At 35.9% G+C, this 18,206-nt stretch overlaps 1 protein-coding gene across 4 annotated transcripts; it reads left to right on the forward strand.

The window, feature by feature from the left end:
* The first annotated feature begins 6,628 nt into the window (after positions 1–6,628).
* LOC117418355 (cochlin-like) lies at positions 6,629–17,478 on the forward strand. 4 transcript variants are annotated; one of them, XM_058991609.1, is made up of 12 exons: positions 6,629–6,815; positions 7,699–7,750; positions 9,050–9,094; positions 10,151–10,307; positions 12,286–12,419; positions 13,181–13,243; positions 13,499–13,549; positions 13,632–13,779; positions 14,515–14,618; positions 14,962–15,188; positions 15,443–15,959; positions 16,574–17,478. In XM_058991609.1, the coding sequence occupies exons 2-12, from the start codon at positions 7,717–7,719 to the stop codon at positions 16,744–16,746; spliced, it is 1,653 nt and encodes a 550-aa protein (XP_058847592.1). In that variant the 5' UTR covers positions 6,629–6,815; positions 7,699–7,716; the 3' UTR covers positions 16,747–17,478. The 4 variants fall into 4 exon arrangements, with proteins under 4 accessions (XP_058847592.1, XP_034761356.2, XP_058847593.1 ...); XM_034905465.2 differs by having other exon boundaries at positions 6,630–6,799; XM_058991610.1 differs by lacking the exon at positions 7,699–7,750 and adding an exon at positions 9,679–9,786 and having other exon boundaries at positions 6,630–6,799.
* The last annotated feature ends 728 nt before the right edge of the window (positions 17,479–18,206 follow it).

Below are 18,206 nucleotides of genomic sequence, written 5' to 3' on the forward strand. Positions count from 1 at the left end.
ACATATTTAAGTGTAGACCCAATAAGATATAATAGATTTTATTTGAAGCCACCTGGTTCAATGGGCAGGAAATAGGACTCAAACCTATTTTCAGAGAATATAAAAATCAATACAGTCCCTGAAAGGGGGTGTTTGTAATGACAAAGCTCTTAAACCCATTAGAATACCGCTGCTGTTCTTACAATCATCTTCGTGATCCTGATGTTTCCGCTCGAGAAACCTGTTAATGAGCTGCCACTGAGAAGGCTCTGTCTGTACGACGCCCTGATGAGAGGAAGCTGCCAAAAGGAAGTAGTGTTGAATTCGAACCCAGTGCACAGCAGGTTATTCATGAATCAGGGACCCTGATGGACTACATTACAAGTGATTAGCAACTGGATTAGAAAGCATTCATTAAAGTTGCAGAAAGCAGGTTCTTGGTATAAAAACATTACTTAGCACTTTGAGCTCATGCATAATTTGGGGCTAATGATATACAAGTAAACTCGAAACTATACATACACATTTTAACAAGTTGTCTGCCAATAAAAAAAAACAAAGATAAATCTCGGAAACTGAAGGATCTTCCAAGAAAGTCACTTCATCAATCATACATTTTTTATTAATGCTGTAAAGTAGGAGCATTAGCAATACTTTCTGTATGATCACTCATTTTTATGGATTACGGCCAGTTCAGAATCAGCTGTCTTTTTGTGATGAAGTGCATACTTCTCATAAATAAGCTGCTACGGGTAGGCAACTGTGATACTAAAGGACCTCCCAATATCAGGTTTAATAGATATGATTAAATGACAAAGTATTGCACTCAATTACTAGGGAGCCTTTCATGCTATGCAGCTGTGTTTATCCAAACTAACATTAAATGTATTTTACAATAACTTATTAATATAAGAACCTAAGTGGTTTTGCAACCATGTTAAACTGTCATGTTAAAGAGTAAGTAGCGGGGTTCCAAAAAATATAACATTGCACGTGTCCCCACATGTTGCTAGAACTGTTAACAGTGAAAAGAACAGTGACAGGTACATTATTCAAACAGCTGGAGCAACACATGGGGACGTGTAACGCTAGATTTTTCAGAACCCTGCTTCCTCTTTAAGATTGGTGTTGGTGACATTTAAGTGTGTGCTATAGTATAGAAATAAAAAAGGTACAGTACCATACTTTACTGATATGTTATGTACTAATTAACCATAATAACACAATGACAAATCCACTGCAAAGACTTCGCTGTGAAAATAATGATCATAAGTCAGCAGATACAATGGGGATATCCAGCATTCCTAAAGCACCAATTGAACACTACTGCCTAATCCCTTCCATGCCATCTATGTGCTACTCTGCTGCTCTGTGCCCTTGTGGTGGGAAAAGGGCCTTTGGAAAGTGTACAGCTGAGACAGGTGACGGCATACAAAGTAAACCAACCAAAAACCAAGTTATTAATAGCAAAACAACAGAGTGTGTGCATGGTTTGACAAAAAGCATTGCATTGGCATAGTGTCCCCCCATTTTTTAACACTCCAGTGAACTGATAATGGAGAAAGCAGGTTCATGCTAAGGGGAGATGTTGGGGTGTATTTTTCACTGGTGCATAAACTGACTGCATTTTGACTTTTATTTTATTTTGTCAGTATATCTTGTTTGGAGTTTGGAGTATTTAATATGCATACAATTTTATTGTTATTATTATTATTATTATTATTATTATTATTATTATTATTATTATTATTATTATTATTATTATTATTAGTGGCGGTGGTGTTTTTGTTGTTGTTATATATACATTTTGAAATGCGGTACTATAACACACTACTTTGTTAAGGACAGAATACAACCCAGCCGTTTCAGTGCAGGTTCTTATCAGTCTTCTTTATGCTCTGGGAACATTCTCTCTAAATGATCACATTGATGTAAATTTGAGTCTCTTGGACTCAGCAGAATCAGGCGTGTCACTTCATGTCACTTCACTATTCCACAAGCTTATTTTTCTCAGACCAAACGAATTAGCAAGAAAAAGTACTTTGAGTTGTTCAGCCAATTTCTTCTTGTGATGATCACCTGCTTACTGAAAATATTTTATATCACACTTGGGTGCTTTCCATTAATGAACCAGTGGCATTTGTTTTATTAAGAGCACAACGGTGCTGTGAGCATATAAATGATCCTTTTCAGTCACAGAGACGGACATTTCAGACATGCAATGAGGAGTTTAATCATGAACCCATTAAATACCAGATACATTTTTCTTTGAAAAAAAAATCAGAACACAAGCTGTATTCATGTAATTATATTTAGACTTAACTTTTGTGGTTAGAGCAAGTTATTATAACAATATAGTTGAAGAGAACATTTAAATAATAGGTAGATGCCAGTTAAAATTGCTCCAAAAATTACAAAAGTAGCCTGTGCTCAGATGTGGACAATGGCACTTAATGGGTTAATAGTATACTGTAAGTCCTTTTCCATGCTGTTTTTACACCCCAGTATTTTAAAAAGTGGTTATCTGTAAAGCCAAAAGACTGTAGTTTTCACTTTTCTTTATCTTGTATAAATGCTGTTATACTGTATATAAAGTAAGAACACATGACTGAGACTGTGTCTTTGCCAGGTCCATACTGTTTATATTAATATGTAAAAAGAGACTTTTTGAAAATACATCAAATTAAACCCAAAATCTAACCAGATACAGCACAGATTTAATTTGTCACTTGCTGTATATATTTTATTTCAAAATGGGTTTTCAGAAATGCCAGTAACTAATATTGAAACAATCAGCTAATGCAATTCCTAAAGGAAATGCTGATCGGAGTGTGTAAGTCTTGGGTGACTGTTCCCAATGTTACCATACTAGTATTGAGATAATTCCAGCCAATAATGACCCATAACCCTTTAATTACTGAAGCCACTCAGAAGTGACTCAGTACAGGTATGATTATTCACAAGCACAAGTTGCTTGAAGGAAGGTCTATTTATCTTTTGGCCAGTTGTACATCTTAATCATTTTCAGCTTTACAAATGGGAATTGGTTTGCTAGGCAGACTGTAGCCAAAGAAAGCCATCCAAAAAAGAGTTTGAGACCAAGAGTAACAAAGAAAAATAAATAATATAGTAGAGTTAAGATCAAAACTGAAAATTAGTAACTTAATTCCCATACTACCTTAATAGGTTTTCTTGTTTGAATGTTTGTTTGTTGGATTCTACAAATCTTGGCAGGCTTATAACTACTGAACCCCTTGTTGGAATGGTTTGAAAATGCGCTTCATCATTTGTTTATATCAACCCCCCCCCCCCCCCCCCCAAGAAACTCAAAACCCACCTGCTGTCTATTAATACATCAATGACCATAATCATGGGTGAGGTTTGCCAGCTGTTGCAAACATCCCTCTAGTTAGGATATGATTTTAGGATTTTACCCAGTATTGCCCAATTTCTGTCCCTGAACCAGATTCTGATTATTGGCATCTTTGATTCAGAATACAAGCGATGGTCTTCCATAAGGTGCTCATAAAGACTCCCCAAATGCAAATACAAAGAAATAAACCAGTTTTAAAAAAAACTAAATAATTGATCCTAAAATAATCCTTCATTTATTTCAAACCATGCTGGACTTGAAGGGTTTTATACAAACCACAGTTTCAGAACTACAGCTGCTATAACCATAGAGTTGAGGAACATTTCATTTGGGAAAGAACTGGGATAGATCAAATGTACATGAATGTAAGAGTACAAGTGACAAGCACAAAGATTTCTAAAATACTTTAGAGTAAGAAACCGTGAAGTGGTTCCCTTTGTTACAAACAGATTGTCGATGCTGATATATGTGACCTGAACCTGTCCAGAAGAAATGTAATGTACAAATTACAAGGAGAATAAAACATTGTATGGTATTCGCTTTTCTGCTGAATTGTTCTTTACTGTGGCTTCCTTCACAAACCAACAGTCTTCTGTGGATTGGTGCTACTGTAGCAGCAGCAGCAGCAGCAGCACCCCTGCTGTGTTTTTTTGCAGAATGAACAATCTAGACTCAGGCTAGTAAAAACTTCCCCACAGTGTGAAAATAGACAAGTTCACAACAGACCTGTTCAAAGACATGTAGACTGCTCTGTTTTGATCATTATGTTATTGCATTGTCATTTAGAATATTAAATGTTAAAGTAGTTAACCGTGGTAATAGCATAACCATGTACAGTAAACCAAAAAACACAGTGAACTATGGCATACTATAAGCATGATGAAAGCATAGTAAACTGTAGACTTTAAACCCAGGCATTTAGATGGGCAGCCATTTAGCAATATAACTGACTATGTGTCTACTGCTCTGGCCAAACGTTTTGCATCACCTAGAATTTTAGGATTGAGACATAATTAAAAAAAACAAACTATGAACATCATTTTGATTTAATTTCATTTAACATCATGTAATAGAAACTACAAAATGAAACCGCAGAAGTCTACCGGAAGCCATAATAGTAGTATTGTATTTCATGTTAGGTTTCAAAATGTCATTCTTTTTCCATTTTTGTCAGTTTTTCGTTATGTATATTGAAAACTACAAAGCGGTACAGTATGTAATTCAATATGGTGATGCAAAACTTTTAGCCATAGCTGCATAGTGTCCAAAGAAGACTTCCAGAAATACCTACACCCTGTTTGAGGATTGAAACTATAGTGTCCATTTACAAATCAGAAAGAAAAAAAGAGTTTGGAAAATACTCTGTGGAGTGGTGTCAGTTTCTTGGATGAAAAAAATGGTTTCTGGAACCAGCTATGTACATTTCAGTGGGAAAAATGTGTAAGCTGCAAATGCAGTTCCATGCAGTAGGAGGTGCATTGTAAAGACTACCTTCTCCAATAATCATTCAATTCAGTTCAGTTCACTGCATTAGAAATTTCGGTAGTGGGATACAGCACAATTTTAATCTGAGTACTAGGTGGCAGGTTATGAACAGAGAGAATTACGTATTAGTAAAACCATACTGACGGCTGTGGATGATTGATGTGCCATGGGGGCACAAGTCACCCTCCTTCCCTGTCGCCTTGCATCCCACCAGATAATACTATATTAGATGCTTAACAGATTATCTAATTATTAATAAAGTGTTTTAGATAAACTAGTTGTAAAATATAGTAACAACCTAGCTTTACAAATACTTCAGAGCTGTTTATTTGTTCTTTTGCTGTGACATTTGTACTGCAGAGTGTTTTGAATAAATATTTTAAGAAGTTAATGTTCTGTTTATGCAAAGCAGATCTACGGACATGAATCTGTCCAATAACATCTAGCAATGAATGCATTTCATTTGTAGTTTACATTTTTCAGTTGAATAATATTATTACTGCAAGACGAATAATATTATTACTGCAATAAAATAAAAATAAGGAGGCAGTGTGGTCCAGTGGTTAAAGTCCAGGGCTTGTAACCAGAAGGTCACTGGTTTAAATCCCACCTCTATCACTAACTGACTCACTGTGTGACCCTGAGCAAGTCATTTAACCTCCTTGTGCTCCATCCTGCGGATGAGATGTTAAATCAGTGTCCTATTGTAAGTGACTCTGCATATAATGCACAGTTCACAGCCTACCTCTGTAAAGCACTTTGTGATGGTGGCCCACTGTGAAAGGTACCATATAAAGATATTATTATTATTATTATACAATTATAGTATATAGCCTTAGGTACTCAATATGTGTGCCAAATGTGGCTTGCAATGACCCTATAAGTGCTTAAACAGATAGTTCATATCCAAATTGCTTGTCTACAAACACATGATAATTACTTCATGAGTTTGTTGTAAATAGTAAATAGTAGATAGGGGTCTTGCTTACAATACATCGGTCCCATTTCATGAAAGCAGGGCTTCCCAACCCTGGTCCTGGGGACCATGTGTCTTCTGGCTTTCATTCCAACAGCTCTCAAATACTTAACTAGACCTTTAATTGGACTATTGATTTGTTTAATTAGACATTTTTAATTGTTCTCAGCTCCTAAAAAGTTGCAGTGTTCAAGTTACTTATAAAATGTTATAGCTAGCTTGAAATCTGCAACTGTTTAAAAGCTGAAAACAAGTAAAAAGGTCTAATTAGTTCAACTAAGGGTTTAGTTGAGTAATTGAGAGCTTATTTGGAATGAAAACCAGGACACATGGGGTCCCCAGGACCAGGGTTGGGAAGCTCTGTCCTAAAGGAAGCTTTGGACTACACAAAGTCTGTAACTGCTGGTGCCAGGCACATCATGTCCAGTAACTGGATACCTTATCGACTTACGATTCTAAAAGTGATTATTCCATTCCCCAAAGTTACTGAAGTGTGATTAATCAGCTTCATATACTTCTGTTTTGGGATGGGTTTCATAAAAATGCATAATAACCAGTTTATTATGATTCCCTAAAAGTATGATCTTTATTAAATGTGCAGTATACACTTATGGGTAATTTAACATCATTTTAGAATGCTTTCAAGTTAAGCCATTTTATTTCTACAACATACAGTTATGTAAGCATCCATCTGCAGAAGGACTTGAAGTCAATATTTGCTAGAAAGTAACAAAGAAGTGGGAAGAAAAAAACACTCACCTTAGGAACGCCTCGGCTTGATGTCACAAAGAATGTGAGCTAGATTTGGGAAGTTCGGGGACAATATTTAAGGAGGTGCAGCTGTCCTCTCCTCACAAAATAGAGAAAGGAGGAGCTGAAAAGCGTTTGGGAGAAAAAAAAAGAAAAAATAACTTTTTCAGCTAGGATTTCAACAGGACTTTAGTTCCCTCCACCTGGATTTTACTGTCAAGGACCCATCACTGCTTGTAAGAATTTAGGATTGTATGTTTTTATTTAGTTATTTATTTAGTCATTTTATGTAAGAAAAATATAAAAGTATATACTTGCTATTTTTTTCATGTCACATAAATTAGCAAAGCAGACTGCGCTTATACAGTGTGTATATAATTATGTGGAATATGTTTTAGTTTAGGTGGAGTTCTGTACTGTTAAAGCAGAGTAAGGTGTTTCTTTTTAATACAAGTGCATGGCCCCTAAGGTACCTTCTGAACAAAGTGTCTTAATAATAATAGTTAGTCAGTAAAAAATCACCTTCCTCTACCTGTTTGGAAAATATTATAAAAGGGTTTTAACAGATGTCATGAGTTTGCAATTCATTTCTCTTTTTGAAATATGCATTTGATCAGCAGTTTGCAGTTTGTATTTTAATTAACTAACTAATCTATGCATTGTCTGTTTTGATATCCTGTGTAATACAATATAGAGAAAACTAATATGTTGTACTGCGATACAACTTTTAAGTTTAATGGGCATGTCATTTTGGGAGGTTATATTGACAATGGACCAAATAGGAAATGCCTTTTTTATTATTTAAACAAAATCATGCAATTATAAATTGTTTCTATTAAACAGGATGTACTGACAATATACTGTGTCAACTGGCTACTACACTATATATACATGCACCAATCTTTATGTATGCATTTATTGATATTTTTATACATTTTTATTTAGTTGAACAATTTTGTACTTGTTTCTGTGGGTTCCCTCTTTCAAGAGCGAATATTGGCTTGGTTAGAAGCAAGTGCATTTGTACTTCATAAAGCATTAACTACAATGCAGGATATATTATATTATATTAATATTTTCTGACATATACCTTATTAGCAAGCTGTTATAACAGGTATTTGATCCTTTTTTGTAGGTGTGAAATCTTGTCATCATGTCCATTCTTTCAACAGTTTTGTTTGCTTTGGGTATGTATGCAGCCTAGACGGAGAGGTCCACACATTTTACAGTAATTGCCTTTGCACAATACAGGATGAGATTCCTATTGTTTTCGTGCACAGAAATGGGAATGCATGAGTCAAACCCATTGTACAGCAACTAAAAACAATGCTGCAGTGATCTGTTCAGATACAGTTTTTTGTCAGTTGGTAAAAGGGTACCACGACTTTGAAAATCAGTTCTCTCAGTTATCTTTTAGATAAGATTTGCTATATTATTATTATTATTATTTATTTCTTAGCAGACGCCCTTATCCAGAGCGACTTACAATTGTTACAAGATATCACATTATTTTTTTTTTCATACAATTACCCATTTATACATTTGGGTTTTTACTGGAGCAATCTAGGTAAAGTACCTTGCTCAAGGGTACAGCAGCAGTGTCCCCTAGCAGAGATTGAACCCACGACCCTCCGGTCAAGAGTCCAAAGCCCTAACCACTACTCCACACTGCTGCCCCCTATATTACAGCACTGGTTACATTTTCTCATAGTTTCCTAAACTAAGAGGCTGCAAAAAAAGAAAATGTGTGCTTGTTTTACATGAATAATACTATTGGATGTGAGCTTAAAATGACCTGAAAACTACCCAGGTACCCAGTATTTTATCAGAATTAGTATGAGATTCTACCAGTTCTATTTTTATATACACAATGTAATAGCAGTGATTTAAAGGGTAAGTAGCGGGGTTCCGAGAAATATAGCGTTATGCATCCCCACGTGTTTCTACAGCTGTATAAATAATCTACCTGTCATTTTTCTTTCCATTGTTAACATCCTGACAACTTTTTACATTTAAAGTCCATTTCAAAGCTTTTTTTTTAAATGGCCGCTCTAGTGCACTGGGGTTTGAGATATGTCCTCCAAATCACTGCAGGTAAAGCGATTTAAAAAAAAAAAAAAAACATAACAAGTGCTCTGGCTTTTCAGTTCCTTACCACATCCTGGATCGTTATTGCTGTGTTATCTGTTTGACAATGTGGGCAATAATCCTTACACTATCAGTGCACTAGAGCAGACATTTTGAAAAGAGCTTTGAAACCATCTTTAAAATTATAAGTGTAAAAAGTTGTCAGGATGTTACAATGAAAAGACAAATGACAGGTAAGTTATTTAAACAGTTGTAGCAACATGTGGGGACGTGGAACTTTATTTGTTGGAACCCCACAACTTACTCTTTAAGCAGTATTGCAATTAATAAAATACTCATCGTCGTGCATGCTAATCATTATTGAGAAGTCTTTCTAAACTTCCATTTCATTTGTTTAGGTATCCTTTCACTAGCTTCTACAGCAGTAGGGTCCGAAGCAAATTGTAAGTATGTTTTATTTCATGTTTGATAGTCAGGACTAGATTGAATACTGAATAAGCTGATATTAAGGGTGTGGAATGGCATGTTATCTAGGGGGCAAATTTAGGTTTATTAGGTAAGATGCAGTTTGTCAAAAGGCTTTTTTCACATAAATCAAATATAAATACATTTTAAGAAATACAATGAAAATGTAATGTAAAAAACTATATACAAACAAAAATCAATTGTGTTCTTAGTCTTGATTAGTTACCCTTATCAGCATCTTTTTAAATGTTATTTCAGTGAGGTTTTAAATTATTGTAAAAAAAAATGTCTACATGCTAGTATTGACTTTCGAGTCCTTAAAAATAATGTATATTTTGCAGTGGAGCAAAAACTTGATAAATGTCATTTGAAATATATCACACCATATAGGAAAATTCTGTCATACACATTAACCATTATGTTTTTGTTTTTTTTTGGGGGGGGGGGAGGCGGCGAGGAGTGTAGCCCATAATTCATAAAGTTTGAATAAAGTATAATATATATGGGGGAGACTGGGGACAGATGTAACATTTTTTTTTACCTTTCTCTCCATTACGCACAGACGGTTTGAGCTAGTTTGACCAGACTTTGATACAAACAACTTACATCTATCTTCTACCAATCCCCATGTTTTAAGAGCTGGTATACATACAGCAAGAGCGCATGAAATGTAAGATGTTCGATGTTATAATTGACCCCATGGTCATGGTCACTTGTAACAGGGGGTAGGGTCAGCTGTAACATTCTGTGAAGAATAATTAAATAAAGAACAACACATTTAATTTAACTCAAGAACTGAATGTTTTATTGAATAAGATCAATTTTTACATAAAGCAAATATTTTTGTTTTTATTTAATTCAAAAACTGAATATTGAAAAATAAATATGTTCATATAAGGCCATTTTTTAATATCCTACTTTTTACCATCCCTAAAATTATAGCCTTTTCAAGCAAGAATATGCTACTTTGAGTCACAATTGTGACATGTACATTTTGTTGACTATGTTTAACACCAGCCTACTTGTCCTTAAAGCCCCCGTACCTATATCCTGTGCAACCCGCGGGGCTGATTTCACAGATGAGACAGCATTGGTGGAGTGCCCCTCGGAGTGTCCTCTCTGGCAGTTCTCTGTGTTTGGGTCAGGAGTTTATGCCTCAGTCTCCAGCATTTGTGGATCTGCTATTCACAGGTAATAAGGCTCAACATATTGGATGCAAAAATGCCATAATTCATCATCTTACCAGGACCTAAAACCAACTTTTTGATAATGCATACTAGTATTTTTCATTTGCGTATCCAAACCAGCGCCTGTTTCTCTACTAAAGCCTGATGAACCAAAGTAAAAGTAGTCTCCAAACCTACTTGAATAGTGACATCTGCTGGTGTTCTGAAACAAAGCACAGCATGGTTGTATACTGTAGATGCGTTTATCATGGTTGCTGTATTGCAGGTGCAACCACTTTAGTGTAAGGGGGGGGAAACAACTAGTAACAAGCAACTTCAACATACCTTTAATTCATTAAATGATCTGCTTGTTTCGACGTTCGTAGAAGTGGTACACATTGATAAATATAATTCTATGTTGCATATATAACACCTTTTTGCAAGCTTATAAGTATTTATACTATCAAGATAACAAAGTGTATCGACAAAGCTTTTTATAATAAAAGCCTTTATGAATAACAAATGCTGCATTGTGTCAGCTTTTAGTTACATTTTGCCTGGTATTGAAAATATTTATTTACACAAATAGAAAACATAAAAACATTTTTTTAGGAAGTCCAAAAAGTTTTAACTCGTGACCTAATTTATGTCTATTTTGATTAAAACTTGACTGTTTTTGGCTTTTTAACAAAAGTCTAATGCAGGCTCATCAGTTTGCAATTTGCTGCATCAACTAATGCCTGTATACATACATTCCTGATCAGGAGCTAGGAAACCCTAAAGGACTCCATTTCCTCAGTACTCATCAAAATAATCTTGCACACAAACACTGACTCAAAAGAGCAGAGGTCCTTTTCTATACCAACCATCTGCAATTCTGCTGTTCTGGAAAGAGATTAAAAAAACAGCACTGCTCCCATCACATGCCTTTTAAATTTCATCTGCTTCATTAATCTTACGGACAACGGAACGTGTCTCATTCATTTCCCCCAGCCTAGCCAGTAGAGGTAAGACTGCTGAACACAGGAAACAAGGCGCCAGCACAGTGTGAAATAAAGTCCAAAACAAGTTCAAAGCAGCAACATTCTGCACAGAGACTCTGCTCTGTATGGGAGAAATGCTTGCCCGTGTCGCTGCATGATTAAGCCTGAAACAATGTGTCACACTGTCAAGCTGTTGGACGAGAATGAGTTTTTCACCCAGCAAGAGGCCTCTTCCATCCTGCAACCTAACTGAGACCCCAGCCCCAGGTTAAAAAGTTAAAAAGGAGGAGGATTGCAGCCCAGAATTTTTGCATAGTATCCATTAGTTTCCCTTTAAATAGCTCTTTGTTCAACTCCTAAAAATAAAACTCTTTCTAAAAGTTTAACTCCTACATTCCCCATAAACAAAGAAGTATTTATATTGTAAAACTAGCACAGCCTAGAAATACTACTATTCAAACTATGCCCTGGTGTTCCTGTGACTGCCTCAAGATAAGTTGCAAGCTCCGCATTTGATTTACTTGAGGCCTAAACTAGACAACCACAATTACACTTAAATGTATAGCCTGTCTACTTGCTTAAAATAAAAAGGTCATATAACAGATAAAGGTATAATGATGTATACATATATTTAGAATATCTACCAGAAAAGGCAACAATATAGGTGGAATGTAAAATTAAGAAATGATTAAGGCTGTGTAATAGTGATTGCAATGTATTAACTTGGCCTTGGGTAAACATGCATTTTGGCAGTGCAGTTGAAAACTTCTAAGTACTTTTCTGCAGCTGTTCAGTTGCCAGCCAAAAGTAACAAAGCAGCTCAGTGAGTCACTGGTTGTTGATCAGTATGAATAACTGAGAGAAAAGACCCAATCTGATGGGCTACTGAACAAACAGGACTTACCAAAATAACATACTTTTTAAACAACATAATACATCATGAACGTCTATAAATAAAACCTTTATAAATAAAAACAAATGAAGACCTGATTTATATATGCATCTTTTTGTCCCTCTCAGAGGTGTGATCAGCACAGCAGGCGGTCCAGTAAGAATTCAGAAACTGTCTGGCCAAGAAAACTACCTCAGCTCCTATGGACACGGCATCAAATCTCAGACGCTCTCCAGATGGATTTCATCCTTCTCTGTGTCCAGTAGGTGGCGACGTTTTACCAATATGAAAAGCCCTTAACTGTCTGTGAATAGACAATGGCTTTATCAGCTATTGTACCAATTATACCTGCCTAATAAATGTTCACAAATACGACCTGTGTAGATTTTGTTCTATTTTGCTTTTTCAAGGATTTCTTTTTTGGGGAGTAGATGACTCTGTTTAATTTTTGCTCTCTTGGCTTGTATGTGTATGTTTCTTTAGATGTATGTCCTGCAAAAATTCTTCAGCTTTTGTTATTGACTTTTTAATATATATATATATATATATATATATATATATATATATATATATATATATATATATATATATATATATATATATATATATAATTATTATTATTATTATTATTTTAAAGATCCCCCTTCTTTCAGTATTGCTTTGGTTACATTATGAAACATTTCCAAAAAGTCTTTGCTCTGAATCTGCATGATACCTTTCATTCATACCTTGACGTTAACTTAATTGTACTATTATTTTATAATGAACTCCTTCTTTGATATTTAAAAGGTGGAAAACAGCTGTTAATGTTACAGAACTAGGAATAAACAACTTAAGAATGCCTAAGAGCCTTTGTAATGTTAAATTGGTTGCTTCATTTTGGAAATTCGATGGGTCTTACTCTAGCTCCAGAAAGAAATGGCTTTGTGAATTGTATTGCCAGCATGGATCTCAGATTATAACTCACTTCAGATATTACCCCATGTGAACAGTAATTATGTTGTGTTCCTCCTTCTCTCTAAGGGGCTCAGACCATCCCAATCGAGGTCTCTGGTCAGCCAAAAGCAACTGCACTGCCAAATTCAGGTTTGTATAAGTTTAAGTCTCATTAAGATTTTCTGTCGTTACACTGTTATAACAATATAACGTATCTCCTAGGAAGAAATATAAAGTATCAAATTAAGAAATGTTTCCACATACTGAAGAGAAAAGCAACAGAGCAGAAACAATGGGTGATAAATAGGAAAGCAGGGTGTTACACAGGGCAGGATAGGGTCTGCTATTCCTGGATAGAGACTCCATACAGCTAACAGACTCGACTTTTCTATTTGATTGTTTTAGCAAAGAAAACTGTTAAGAAAAATGTGAAAAAAGCTAACAATGGAAACAAAGGTAAGATTGTTTTTCTACTGCGCTTCATTGACTGGCTTCTCTATAGTACAACATGTGAACTGATCCACGTCTTTTCCTTCAGACTGTAAAGTTGATATTGTGTTTCTGCTGGATGGAAGCTACAACATTGGAAGACGCAGGTTCAACCTGCAGAAGAACTTCATCAGCAAGCTAGCCCTGATGCTGGGGATAGGCCCTGAGGGACCACACTTAGGGATTGTACAAGTCAGGTATATTACAGCATGCAGGGGCTCTGCCATTAAAAAATGGTACAACTGTGTGTTAGTTTTACACTATAATAGGATTATGTATTGAATAAGCAGTTGTGAGAAATAACAATGTTCATAAATATAATTTACTTTATGATGCACTGCATTTTAAATTGTCCAACCAATGTTCTCAGCAGAATGTTTTTACAACGACAAACAAACTAGTATTTAATATGCCTCTACTACTAGCTATTTTTATTTTTTTATTTTTATTGCAATACAATGTGTGAATATCTTTTTTGAAATATCAGTAGAATTACTAGATATATGTCAGTTAATAAAATATTCATTATCAAATGAATGAAAGAGTGATAGGCAAACCTCACTTGTGCTGGGTCTTCATTTTGAATCAACAGTAAATTAATGATAAAATAATACCTATATAAAAAAATAACATTAACATGCATCCTACTGGCAGTTCAGCTAAATTGACAGGGTCAAGGTCCTTTAAGGCATTGTGAAATGCCAAGCCTTCATACAGTAAAGCCTGCCTTGGAGAAAATTCAATGTAATGTAGGTCAGTTTTAGTGAGCAAGTGAAAATAGTGAAGTAATATTAACACTTCTTCAATACAGGAAGGGTATTCCAATTAAATGGAAGCTCGCATGAAAAAAAAAAAATGGCATTGAAATGCTTTAACAACGTGGTACTTATAAAACCTTTAAGGATGGAGGTATTTGTCTTTCCTTTTTTCAGTGAAAACCCCAAAACCGAATTCTACCTTAAAAACTTCACGCAGCCTAAGGATGTTGTTTTTGCCATTAAGGAGGTGGCTTTCAGAGGTGGAAACACAAATACAGGTGAATACTTAATACTATCTAAAGATTACATCTACAAAGGTGGACTTTTGCTGTTTGAAGCTAAACTGTGACAAAAATGATTACATGCAAAAGAAAAACAAAACTTCATTCATAATTTAATCATGAATTAAATATTCATTTTAAAGATGTAAAAGCACATGCTTGGTTTGGTTAATTGAAAGGTGAATACAAAGGTTTAAATTGCTGGTAACCATAAGGGAGGTTTAGAACATATTTTTATCCCAAAGGATACTAGATGAAGTAGTTTAGTATATTTGAGCTTGATTTAATGACGGTTAATGATACTTACTGTGTAATTCTCATTGCATTGTCTCTTTCACAGGGAAGGCCCTGCGGCACACTGCAGAGACGTTCTTTACCCCTGAGAACGGGGCTCGGAGGGGCTTCCCTCGTGTGACTGTAATGTTTGTGGATGGCTGGCCCTCTGACGACATAGAAGAGGCTGCCACAGTGGCCAGGGAGTCTGGCATCAACGTGTTCGTCGTCTCTGTGGCAAAGCCGGCACCCGAGGAGCTTGGCATGGTGCAAGACAGGGGGTTTGTGCAGAAGGTAAAGCAGGACAGACACTGTAATAGCTGCTTTAAAGTGAATGTACCACGGGCCCGTTTATTTAGCAAAGTGAATCCAGACTAGGACATTCAGTGGATGGGAGAGTAGCTTCTGAATGGAAACCCATTCCAGACAGGGTAAAATGCATTTGCTCTAATTACCATTGTTTGCAGCCAGACAGCATCACTAGGCAGGGTCCAAATCTGAATTTCAAATATGAATTTACTTTATTTTCATTTTTGTTTCTCATCCAGGCTGTTTGCAAAGACAATAACTCATTTTCTTACAATATGCCCAGCTGGTTCAGCACAACCAAGTTTGTGAAGCCTCTAGCACAGAGGCTGTGCGCTGAAGAGCAGATGCTTTGCAGCAAGACCTGCTATAACTCTGTGAACATCGCCTTCCTGATCGATGGATCCAGCAGCGTGGGGGACAGTAACTTTCGCCTGGTGCTTGACTTTATTGCCAACATTGTCGATGCTTTTGAAATCTCAGATATTGGGAGCAAAATAGGGGCTGTCCAGTTTACATACGACCAGAAAAAAGAGATTGGATTCCATGACTACACGACAAAAGAAGATACTCTTGCTGCTGTCCGTGGTATTCGCTACATGAGTGGTGGGACGGCAACTGGGGAAGCCATTTCATACACAGTCAGTAACTTGTACAATCCACTGAAAAGAGGCGCCAACAGGAACTTCATAGTTATTATTACTGATGGCCAGTCTTATGATGAAATCCGAGGCCCTGCTGTTTCTGCACAGAAGGAAGGTATGTTCTGTAATAAAACTACTTCTGTAATAAAACTTTGTATTGTTTATATTAAAGAATATCTACTAGATCCCCCCCAATTACGGTTTAAAAAATAGTAAGCACAGCAGATACAAAAGCCAAAAAGCAAGTATTGCTTCTGTGGGTTAAGTAAACTAGTAAAATATCTAATCTCCGCCATCTGTTTTCAGCTTGACAGGTATAAGGGAGTGTACCTGTTGGGCATCCACATGCCCAGTCTCAAAGCCACAAACATGTACACTGGAGTTTATTGGCTCTAGTCATTATTTGGCTGCTTCTGCATTGTGTTGTCAGTTCCCAGCCTACTCCCACACATCCTTGCATGCCAATGTTGCTTCTATTGTGTGGGATAAGTTCCTGAGGGAAAGAGGGAGTAGCTTAGATGTCAAAGGTTTAAAAATGTGGCAGTTTCAGACTTCAATTAAAAGCAAAAGTGTCAAAGTTGCTTTTGTTTTTTAACACAGAAACAAAAATGGTAGCTTAGACCATGTTTTGCCTATTTTAAAAGGTTCTTATCCAAGTGTACCTTCAGTGTATAAATCCTAAGTGTGCAAGTCCTGTACGTTTTTAAAACCCTCATTTGTTTCTTTTAGGCATTACTGTGTATTCTGTTGGGGTGGCCTGGGCACCAATGGAGGACCTCAAAGCTATGGCCTCTGAACCCAAAGAGTCGCATGCCTTCTTCACCAGAGAGTTCACAGGATTGCACCAGTTTGAGCAGCCCATCATTAAAGGCATCTGCAGAGATTTCACAGAGCCACACTAAGAACAAAAAAAAAAGATAGAGTTGCCTTTTTCAAAAGAGAAAACGCCTGGAAGTGGCACAATGGCTTAGCAGGCTTGCAACACTAGCGTAAATGCTTTGCCCATGCATGACGTGAAATCTACCCTACATAGCCTTGCAGAATAGTATCAAAGCCCAGTAATGCATACACTGTAAAACTTACACTAATTATCTGTCCATTTTAGTTTAAAATGGCAGCAGTGTTGAATGGATACAGTATATAACTGTGTAATGGATCTCTGCAGGTTATGAAGTCTGAAATGAAAGCCAAAAGCCTATTGGTTGAATGAATTAATCCTCTGCACAACTTTTGATATGCAGGGAAGAAAAAGTGAAATCCAAACTAATATAGAGAACTCTTCTTCCTTGTGGTATGGTCATTGTATATTTGGCACAGAATTACTTGCATGCTTGTTTCTGAGTTGGAAACAAATTGGCTTGTGCTATACCGATTCAGCTGTACAAAAGGAATTATTCTAAAAGGTAGAAAGTGGACCAGTATATAAACGGATCAGAACCAGTATATAAACCTTTCTTACAAGACTGTTCACAAAAGGATAAACCGAGTAACTATTTAATTTTTCTTTTTGCAATGGTTTGTGGACTATTACTGTTTGTATGTCAACATTCAGTATTATGTGAAAGAAATGTATTTTATTTTCAACCTCTATAGTGTTGTATTTACATGGAATAATAAACATTTAAAGCTTTCAACTGAATTGGATCTTTGTGTTTGTTTAAGAATAACATTCTTACATTTCATCAGGGATCTGAGTTTATATTAGACTTGGTGTCTTATGAACTGAACTAACCATACAAAATCACAAAACTAAATGACAGCAACTGACAACTACCAAATACCACAAGAGAAAATATGTTTTAAAAAGGTAGAGAAAACAGTATGTCATTTAAAATCATCCGTGTAGCATTGGAGGGCAGCAGTCACTAGCTGTGTTGAGACTGGATCATTGATTTTTAAATAATATTTTCGTAGGAATATATATCTGGTTCCATTACATAATATTATTACAGGAAAACAAAAAATGGCATCTCGGTAAACAGTGGATTCTTTGAACTAAAAATAATTAGTTGCAAACAAAAGTATCCAATTAAATAGCTCAGCACCTCACATGCCAGTACCATGAAAAAGTAAGTCATTAAAACCTACATTGATACAATTTAGATCACCTCCTTGTAACAACATCCATGGTAAGTTTGTTTTTCCAAAAAATATAATTTTCAGCTAATCAGGTATCACTAACGTAAACCTGCATTCAATGTATGCTGAATGGAAACAATCCTGGGATGTAGCTGTACCAGATTTTACGCTGATACCTGAACATGTTTTATCTTGAAACTTGATTACTGAACAGTCCATTGTGGCTTTGGACAATAACAATCATATAACTTGACCAAGAGGATCATAGAATACAGTTAGGTAC

Source organism: Acipenser ruthenus, chromosome 18 (assembly GCF_902713425.1).
Source record: "Acipenser ruthenus chromosome 18, fAciRut3.2 maternal haplotype, whole genome shotgun sequence".
NCBI lineage: Eukaryota > Metazoa > Chordata > Actinopteri > Acipenseriformes > Acipenseridae > Acipenser > Acipenser ruthenus.

Bases quoted from the DNA above. Each gene is read 5' to 3' on its own strand.
- LOC117418355 (XM_058991609.1), top strand. From the start codon at position 7,717: ATGTCCATTCTTTCAACAGTTTTGTTTGCTTTGG. The intron at 13,244-13,498 runs GTTTGTATAAGT...TGATTGTTTTAG, and splicing joins AACTGCACTGCCAAATTCAG to CAAAGAAAACTGTTAAGAAA. The intron at 15,960-16,573 runs GTATGTTCTGTA...TGTTTCTTTTAG, and splicing joins TGTTTCTGCACAGAAGGAAG to GCATTACTGTGTATTCTGTT.